We start from the raw sequence: 10287 nt of genomic DNA, 5'->3' as shown, positions 1-10287 counted from the left end.
AACAGAGACTTGGTCTCCAGAGACACCTCCCACAATGATGCTTTTCATTTTCAGTCCAGGTAGTTGGTTTCCAATCTGCACAGTGCTCTGTTAAGGAAAAGGACAGTTGATAAGAAGCAGTGTCATCCTCTGTGACACAGCCAGCCTGCTTTCCATAATGACGGAGTCAGCAGTAGCTGACAGTAGAGTACAGAAAAAATACCAAAGCAGTGAGAACCTAGACATCTGAATGTGGCTTTTAACAGACTTGTTCATAAGATATCTTATCATTAGGCTTAATAAATTAATATAACGTCATGAGGCACAAATCACTGCAGAACATGGCCCACAGCGTATGCACCTATCTACCATCCTTTACCATACTTTCTACTAAAAACATTTCTGTAGTGCTTAGGGGCAAAGTTATAATGCTGCCTTACCTGGTACATTCCATAGTCCAAGGACATGACAGCAAGGTACTTGATGTCTTTACCGTCTTTAGCACTCTTCAGCTCTATTAATAAATGATGCCATTCCCCATCACTGACTCGCGACTGGCTCATCTTCAAACTAGCAACCTGGCTGAGGCCACTGTACACTTCAAACTGCACGTAGTTGTTTAGTATCTGTTGGGAAAAAAAGAAATCCTATCTATTTTTTGCTAGATATTTGTATTTGGTGCAGAAGGGGGCAGAGGGCCAGATGGTAATGTTTCCTAAGACAACCCAAAAGGGAAAAAAGCCCAAACAGTAAAGAAGGGAACACTAGCATTAACTCCTCATATAACTTTGGACATTCAGACTCTAACTTACCCTACTGACAAAAAAACCCCAAACCAATCAAGAGACACATTCTTTGCATCTATATTAATATACACTACAACCTCTGTTAAAAAAAAAGATAATACTAAATCAACAAATCTTAATTTTACAGTGATCTTCCAACCAAAGGCAGGCCACATTTTTACCTGAATGTTGATCTTGGATGCAGCCCCAGCATTGGCTTGCATCAACATGCCATTGACTTTCCGGGTTCTGAACATCAGCCCAATGTACCATGGCACAGAGATGGTAATGTCAAGGTCACTCCAAATGATAATGCTTTCACCACTGAAACGCTGAGGAGAAGGCATTGCTGCAAATCAAAAGACAGGAGAGAAACCATTGACATCCTTCAGGACAAAGAATAAGAGGAGAAATGACACCATATTGCGGTGATGGTGCAAGGTAGCTAGTCCTATTTTTAATCTATTATGGAATAAGAGCCAGTCTAGGGGAGTTACTATGAAGCAGCTGATAATACTGTGAATTCACAACCAACCCTTGTTTTGGGGCAGGCACCTTATCTCGGTGCCAGCCCTCAAAGGCAGCACCTCCACCCGGCTGTGCTGTTAGACAGGAGAGAACTGTTCCTAGAAAGGTAAGCTCAGGCTCCCTACTGACACAGTTCTGCTGATGAGTGGGTGGACAGAGCAGGAAGTGTGAGGGCAACAGTTGCTGCAGATGTTTTCAACATATCCTTGATTACCTGCTTCTAATTAACAGATTAAACACAGAGGAAAAGGCTGGGAGGCAACAGGAAATATTAATTAATTATAAATACTCCAAGGCCACATTATTCAGCTGTTTCAGTTCTGCAGCCTTTTCACAGGGAGAAAGCTTGTGTGGAATTGCTTGAGTCATCTGCCTTAAATATCTCGAGGTGACAGCTGAAGAGTTGTCCTCCTCTCTAACCTTGCACCAACACAGCTCCTACAGGGAGACACCTCCTAGCAGGAGCTACGGTACCATGGATCAGTTGATGTCACTGATTAGAAGCAAAAAGGAAGCTGTTGAGAGCTCTGTGCTACCTCATATTTGGTGTCCCTGCCCATGGCAGGGGGGTTGGGACTATATGATCTTTAAGGTCCCTTCCAACCCGAACCATTCTACGATGTGGCACCCTGTAGCAGGGTCTGCAGTCAGCCCCTGCCTGATGTCCTCACTCACGGCCACGCTGGGTGAAGTTCATGTCAGCTTTTTGAAAGTGAAAACAGGCCTTGGAGATGGGGTACAAGCACCACAGATGGGCACCCAGCCTTGTGTCTCGTCGTGCGCTGAGCCCGTGTCAGTGAGATGACAGTGTCTCCTTCCCCTTCTGCTCCACACTGCCATTTCTACCGGCTCTATGGGATTTTCTGGTAGTAGGGGAGATCATGTATATACAAACATGTATGTGTTACTATAAAATGGCAAGTCGTTAGAAAAAGGCAGGGTGATGAAATCATAGCAGAAGATAGAGTTAGGCTGATGTCGAGTTGCATTTTTAGGAGGAAAAAATGCAATCCCCAAATTCTGGTATGTCTGCCTTGCTGGTCTCTTTGTAAAGAAAGGCTGTTGGGGGGTGGGGAGGGAAATGCAGGAGAGGGAGGAAAGTGTAAGCCCTTCAGCTCCCTATTTGTGAGAAACAGGACGTCAGTGACTAGTGGACTACCACTAGCCAAGCCTGAGGTGTAACGTGACTTGCCCTTCTCTGAGGTGTTGACCCAACCACCCCATTCCCAGCTAAGTGGAGGCAGCCCCAGAGGGCAACCCTTCTCCCTCCTGCTCCAGGCTTTGATCTCCCCTTTGCAGGCACGCTCAGTCCTCCACCAACACTAGCGGGGGGCATACGGTGGAACAGCTGAAGCTTAGCCTGCCCTTGAAACCCTGACAGCAGTTTAAAACGGTTTGCCACCAGACACAGATGTCCCCAGCCTGCTTAAAACTTGAATCCAGTGCCCGAGCTCTGGCTGTCTGGGCCAGGGCACGATTCATCAGCCTGCACCACACCACATCAGTGTAAAAGTAACCAGAACATGAGTGTTGACTGGGATCGTTTCCTCCTTCCACTCCACACATGCAAAAGTCAGTCCTCTCCCTCCTCCTCTACCCCACCGACCTTCACAACAAGCTCAATTTCCAACTCCCTTACTAGCATTCTTCTAAGACTGTTGGTGAGATTTTTAAGTCCACCTGCCTCTGGAGAGCAGAGCCAGGATGCAAACCTTGCGGGCTTCCCACCTGCTGGAGGCTGGGAATGCGGTCTGCAAGTGTTTCAGCTCTGCTCCTGGGAGAACTGGACTGGCATGTCAATTAGCCACCTTCTTCCTTTTCTCACTGGTGGTGACCTTCCCTGCTTGCAAATACCATTCCCTTCTCACACATCCTCCCAACTCCCCTCCCTTCCCCGGGGCCAGGGTGCACCTTCCCCTGATAGTAGAACAGAAATCCCCATCTGTCAGCCCCCTCTAACCTCCCTCCTCCCCCAGCCCTTCCTCATGCCTGGGACCAGGGGCTCTCCATGGAGGGGCTGGTGGCCACATCCAATGTGCCCAGGTGGGACATGGCCACCCCCGTCACCACCGAGGCAAGCACACGTGCTTCCAAGCACAGCAGCTCCCTGCTGTCGGCGATGCAGTCATGCCAGCTTATTCTCTGCTCAGGGTTTGTCGCTTTGAAGCGCTGCCTGTGTACCCACGGATTTCACCTGCGGTTTGGCTGTAGGACACGTGACACCTTCTGTTTTGGTGCAAACCTGTGGTGTTCAGCCCAAGGATAGCGCAATGGCATTAGCCATCCAAGAGGTCAGGCACAGCTGCTGGATTTTCACAGCATTGCAGTTATCTCAATTTTTTAAAAAATTAAACTACAACAAAGGGGTGAAATGATTTTTTCCCAAACTTTATCTCCCTTCTATATGTCAGCAGAGGGAGATGGGAGCTGCCAGAAGATGAGTGAGCAGGTCCTAGGAGGGCGAGGAAGGTAAGCCACCCCATCCTCACTAGTGCATACCAGATCCCAGAGTTTCTGAAGAGCGGGCAATCAAAAAAAGCTGGATTTTTAACAAGCCAAAGTCCTTGTCCTCTGTGAGCCTGAAGCAGATCCAGAACTGCCAAACAGATTGAAGAAATGCATAAGCCAATCACTTCTACACAAGAATGCAAATATTGTCGCTAAGGCTTTGGAAAAAACAGCTGCCTTATAATAGCTAATGCTGTTAGGATCGTATCTGAGCACCCAAATGAGCACCCTGAAAGCCAGAAGCATTGCATATCAGTGATCCCTCTGGACTTTAACTTCAGGATCCTGAAATCTTTGGTCATATTTAAAAAAAAATTAATTTCTTTCTTGGCTTGCAATTTTTCCTCAGGGACACTGCCCCACAGATACCAAAGAAGCAAGCAGCCTGCTGCCCTCAAACTATAAAAAAACCCACAAATTGAGGCATCAGGAAGAACACAGGGTTACTGATTTCAGGAATGCACAGCACTGGAGGCAGAGGTGACTGCCGAGACCAGGGGAGACAGTGAGTGATTGTTGTCATCTGTGTTACCTGAACTTAAAATGAATTTCCAGTGCTGGCTACAGGGCAGTTAAGAGTTGATATTCTAAACCCCAAACTTCGTGTTTTGGTCTTGAGTTTGGGATACTAAAATGATGAATAAAACACATATTTGATCAAATTTTGAAATTTCATTTCAAAACTAAGATAAAGACAAAGGGAAGGATAGTCATTGCATGTGACAGCACTACTGCCCATTTACTCCAGTACAGGTCACGCCAGAGTTGGGTCCTGGCACTCTCTCAGGAGCCATCAGTGTGGGTTTGTATTACACAGACCAGCCTATCATGAAGAAAACACCAAACTTCACTGACAAAGACACTTGACATGAGACATATGGAAAAATTACATCATGAGGAGAAAGCAGGTAGGGGCATATATAGCAGCTCTGGGGTCTGCGTGAGATGGACCACAGGAAGAGGCTCCATCATTCCTTTCACATTATCATAGAATCTTTTAGGTAGGAAAAGACCTTTAAGATCATCAAGTCCAACTGTTAACCTAGCAGTGCCAATACCACCATTAAACCATGTCCCTAAGCATCTCTTAAATACCTCCAGGGATGGTGACTCAGCCAACCTCCCTGGGCAGCCCGTTCTGTTCCGGTGCCAGGCAACTCTTTCAGTAAAGAAATTTTTCCTAACATCCAATGTAAACCTCCCCTGGTGCAACTTGAGGCTGTTTCCTCTTGTCCTGTCACTTGGGAGAGCAGACCAACACCAACCTCACTACAACCTCCTTTCAGGTAGTTGTGGAGAGCGGTAAGGTCTTCCCTGAGCCTCCTCTTCTCCAGGCTAAACCACCCCAGTTCCCTCAGCCTATCCCTCACTCTGCCAACCCTTATTTCCAAGCCAGAAACTTCACTATGCGTCCTCTCATCCTAAACTGCCGCTTCTCAGGCAAGGGGAGGGCAGTTGCCACCACGTAGATCTGGCCCAGGTTGAGGCATACTGTGCTAAGGCGGTTTGCAAGTCCCTGTGCCTTGGGCACCTCAGCTTGGAGACCTGTTGTTCCAGCGTCCATGCCCTGCTGAGAGCAATCAATAATGTCTGGTTTGGGGTAGATACATCAAAAGAACAAAATCTTTGATCACACTGCAAACCATTCTGAGCTAAGTGTCACAGGGGGATAATAGAAACGAAGACCTAACACATCTGCATCCGAGACCAGAATTTGGCTTTCTCTTTCTAGGAAAGCCATGACTAGTTTAAGCAGGTTTTCTTTCCTGAAAGCCTCCAGGAAGACTCCAAATGAGCAACCCTCCACTAGATGTGTAGGTGCCACCATGCAGCGGGCAGCCCGCTGCTGCACTGACCCCACAGGATCCCTCACGCAGACCACTCCTCGCTTCCTCGGGAAGAAACTCACTGCAAGTTCTTCACACCCTATAAAACACACCTGCTGCTCCTTCCTCATCCTTTAGTAATGAGGTTTTACACGTATATGCACATTGTGTTTAATCAAAGAAAAACCCAATAAAACCAAAAGTGCTCATACTCAGCAGAGTGCCTTCTTGCCAAAAAAGTGGTGATTAAAACTGCACGTTCATCTCTGGATTGAGTCAAAGCCCAATAAAGTCAGCGGGATTCTTTCCACTGATTTAAAGGGGCTTAGGATCAGGCATTTTTACTATAAACAGACTACTAAATACTGCCAAGTTCTGTGGAACTACTTTGCTTACGTAAGTAAATAAATGAAAGCTGCTGTTACTCATGACAGTGTATCCTATCTGCTATTTAGGTGATCTCTGAAATTACTTCAGGTAGATAATGGGTGACTTTTAGTCTTAACTGCAATCTTCTGTTTCCTATCCCTTAAGCATCACCGTTTGACATACGTGCTACGAGATGTTTATGACAGGTAACAAAACGTGCACATGTGACAACGCACGAAGAGGTCTTTGCATCCCACCTTGCTCACAGTTTTTCCCTCCGTAGCGTACAGGGCACTCGCAGATGTACATGTTCCACTTGTTGATGCACGTGCCTCCGTTCTGGCACCAGTTGGTTTCACAATAGTTCCTCTGTGCTGCACAGCCTGAAATTCAGGAAAGCAGTTACTTTGTGTGGTTTTAACAAGAAAAAAGCTCTGAATGATTGCATCCGAGTTCTTATGTAAAATGAAGACATGATCATTAGAGGTTTTGGGATTTTTTTTTATATTCTTAAAGTCAGCGAAGCCAAATGTGGATGGCAAATGTTTACATGAGCTGAGCAAGTGTCAAATTTATAAGGACAAATCTACCAAAAGTTACTAAATGCAGTGACTGAGCTGTAAATCTCTGGGGACTAAGAGAAAATTTTGGGGAAATATCACTGCATGCTTGTCCTGTTTTTATACTCTTCCCCTGGCATCCACTGCTGGAGACAGGCAGATCACCTGGTGCTGTGACTCAGCACCACTTAATGTCATCTAATCGAGGAACCAGGGAAAGCCAATGTGCAGTGTTACACAGTGGAATAACACTAATACACCATTGTTTTAAACTATAGAGAAACACGCTTCCAAATGCAGAAAAAAATACCCATCCTAAATAAAACATTTCCTGGCCTCCTGATGTATATTTCTGTAAGATAAAACCTCATGTTTAACTAATATGAGAGACATAGCTGTTAAAAAAGACCTCCAAGACAAAATAATGATTTGAAGCATATGCTATAACTCCCTCCTTAATCCACGATCAACGCAACATACCTAAGAACTGCGATTTAGCTCTTACACAGACCTTCAGCAGTGTGGAAAGAAGGGACTTGCCATTCTTGTGTGTAAGAGACAGTTTTATGATGATGAGAACATTTTGTACACCAGAACTAATCTTGATCAGAGATCCAAGGACTGGAAACCAAATCAGAACCTCCAACAGGCTGCTTCATGAAGCAGGTTTCAGATTTGGAGGACTGCAAAATTTGATGTACAGAACAAACATAATTTACAAAAAAAGTCATGAAAGATGTTGTCTTTTTCATGAACTAATCCTACCAGCTTTCAGAGCAAAGTGATATTTAAAAGGTAGTTAAAAAAAAGGAGGAAAAGTTCATTTAGGAGTAAATTCCTGTGTGAAACTCACAGCAATGCAGAAGGTCCGAACAAGCTCGGTCCTTTTCTGCCTGCCACGGAATCCTCTAAGCGTGCCGCTGTGCCATGGGTATTCTGTGTCCCTGGTATGGGTGTGGATTGCACCTTGCTCAAACAAACCAGGTCTGGATGCTGCTGTGCTAGTGACGTGGGGTCATGGAATGCCCAGCAGCACCTCCAGCCCCTGCCACACCACCTGGGGCAAAGGCTTCGCACTCGGAGGTGTTAACAGAGGGACAGGGGCTGTTTCAGACCCCTCTGTCTCCTGTCCCTTCCTGAGGATCCTCCCAGTGCTGGCCACTTTGACATCCTAAGCCCTGTTACAGCTGTGGCAGAGAGCTTTCTTGTGGTGCCTCGAGGCGGTAGTCACTCATACCTGGCAGAGTGCCGTTATTGGCGATGAAACTAGCCATGTCGATTGGCTTGCTGTCGATAGAGAGGTTCCTCATGCAGCCGATGAACTGTCTGTTGTGCACCGGGAAATCTTCAGGCAAGTTTGGGACACCACCAAGGAGGAGAGGGCCAGTCAGGTCCAAAGATCTGAAAAAATGAAGAAATGCTCATCACTGCTTGCACACTGTTTGGGTTTGTTCTTTATCTCAGCGCTTCCATAAGCACATGCGAGCTGTTCTGTTTGCCACGCACTTCCCTACATCAGCACTTCCAGAGCCAGTAATCAAAGGACCGTCCCAAAACACTGTAACATGTAGCTCAGGAGCTGTCGTACACATACAGAATCCAATGACCTCTCCCTAACAGTGGCCAGTATGCAGAAGAAAATGAAAATCATGGAAAAATGTGCAGCCACGGGACACTTCTTCCTGACTCCAGTCACCCAGGGGCTGGCTTATACTCCACAGCACAAGGGTTGAGATGCTGTAGATTTTGACATAATGACTTATTATACAGTGCCAACCCTATTTAAATCCGCTGAAGATCTCAGTAATATTTGGTGGAGGCAGGTTCCACTGAGTGACAAGTATATAATCCGGTCAGTTTGAATTAGCCCTAACTTTTATGGTCCCTCATTCTCTTGGGATTTTAGAGCAGCATGCGCATCTCAGTGCACATCACTCACCATTTTATATCCGTGCTATGTTGCTTGCTGTCCATCTTGGCCTTAAACTCAACAGTACCAATCTTTTTAGTCTTTCCTCACAGGAAAGGTTTTGGTTGTTTTAATACCTAATGATTTTTCAATGGCCTTTTCCGTACCTCCTTTATTTCTGAGTCCTTTTAAGGTAGGACTGTTAGCTTAAATGACAGAAATAATAAGCTATTCAGCCATCCCCTTAATTAATAAAGTCTAACATTTCATTTGCCCTTCTCTCTACATTTTCATACTGCTTTTTTGGGGCCATCCACAGTGACCTCCAGGTCTTTTTTCTTTTGCATTTTACAAGTAATTTGGGCACGTCTGTTATCTACACAAAACTCTGTGCATTCCACGCAGTGTGCTGACACTTGCACTAGCCTCCAACAAATTTCATCTACCTAACTAAACCTTGACACTTTTTTCTTGTTAAATCATATCTGCTTTTCCAACTTAAATTGCTTAGTGGTTAATCACATACTGCTGACTCTCCCCTGGAAGAAGAGAATGAGTGGAAAAATGCAGATATGGGGAATTCTTACTTCTTTGAGCCGGTCTGAGTCCCCTGGGCAGCGCAGGTGTAGTTTCCAATGAGGCTCCCGAAGCGCACAGCCACTGCTGTGTCACAGTCGTCCACAGTCACCACGGCCACCTTCTCTCCTGAAGGCCCATGAGGAATTCCTAATCGCCCAATGTTGGGCTTCAAGAAATACACGGCACATGTCATACGATATTACATACACACGAGATTTTAATGCTGGTTCAGCCAGCTCAACAACATACTTATTCCTACCCCCCAAAGGGGACTAAAATAGGATATGTGAACAAACCAGCAGAAGTTAAATTGACCTATGACATTTAGGCAAGAAAAAGCCCCACTGTCTACTTCAAAGAGAGTCCACACATGCCCAGTGTCATAAACAGCAAGCTCAGAAGTGGCTTTGGTCTTTTCCACTTCTGAACAAATTTGGCCCAAATCACTTCAAAGAGGTGTTTTCTTACTTCTGCACAGCAAACAAATAAATTCTGTTAATTTTGCAACCTTCACCACATGCGAATGAAGTCACTTGGATTTTAATATTGTTTCGGCCCAAAGACAGAAAACCATAAAATGACATAATATCACAAGGGAGGCTAAAGGCTTACATCAAATTTTCCTTGATGGCGGTACTCTGTCAGGGCCACCAGAAAATGAGTGCAGGTTCCTGTAAAGGTTGTAGTGAAAGGTCGTGTGATGACTGGAAGGGAGCTTAGATGAAGACTGATGGTTCCAGCTACGGGGTGGAGGGCATGGAAAACTACTGCCCATTGCTGAGACAGCTGAGAAGCCCCTGGGTTTCTAGTTTGGGAAAATAGAGATCACTGACCCATGGAGTTGGACAATCAAAAATAATGGATGTGAGCTTGCTCATGCAGCCTTTTTGGTCCAGGCATGAAGACTGACACTGTGGGTGCATGGAAGATGGGAAGAAAGTGTGTTTTAGAGTGGCAATAAATGCTCTGGCTTCCCCTCATCTCTGGCTTCACCCAGCCAGTAGGAAACTCCTGCCCATGCAATCACAATGTGCCCACAAAACTACAATTATCATACCCAGCTTCACACCTCCAGTTACTGTCTCATTCTGCTCATCACCCTGCTGGCAGCTGTCGTTCATCCCACTTCAGCAACAACCAACAACTGGAGAAATTCAGGGATCCCGACAGACAGGAAAGCCTATGAGACCACTGGGAATCCAACCCCAACCATCAAACTTCTGTGCCTCCACCACATATCCTGC

The 10287-nt window shown here is 45.7% G+C and overlaps 1 protein-coding gene across 1 annotated transcript in view; it reads right to left on the bottom strand.

The window, feature by feature from the left end:
* The window catches only part of LOC104508556 (cadherin EGF LAG seven-pass G-type receptor 1-like), a gene marked incomplete at both ends in the record, with an annotated part of 48117 nt that overhangs the window by 14880 nt on the left and 22950 nt on the right, over positions 1–10287 (bottom strand). The window contains 5 exons of the mRNA XM_010150216.1: positions 420–605; positions 947–1113; positions 6253–6378; positions 7793–7956; positions 9052–9209. Coding sequence (XP_010148518.1) covers positions 420–605; positions 947–1113; positions 6253–6378; positions 7793–7956; positions 9052–9209 — 801 coding nt within the window. The remainder of the gene's footprint in view (positions 1–419; positions 606–946; positions 1114–6252; positions 6379–7792; positions 7957–9051; positions 9210–10287) is intronic.

The sequence above is a fragment of the Eurypyga helias genome, unplaced genomic scaffold (assembly GCF_000690775.1).
Source record: "Eurypyga helias isolate BGI_N326 unplaced genomic scaffold, ASM69077v1 scaffold18984, whole genome shotgun sequence".
In the NCBI taxonomy this organism is placed as follows: Eukaryota; Metazoa; Chordata; class Aves; order Eurypygiformes; family Eurypygidae; genus Eurypyga; species Eurypyga helias.
Note: the sequence above shows the minus strand (reverse complement) of the source record. Positions and strands in the feature narration are given on the sequence as shown.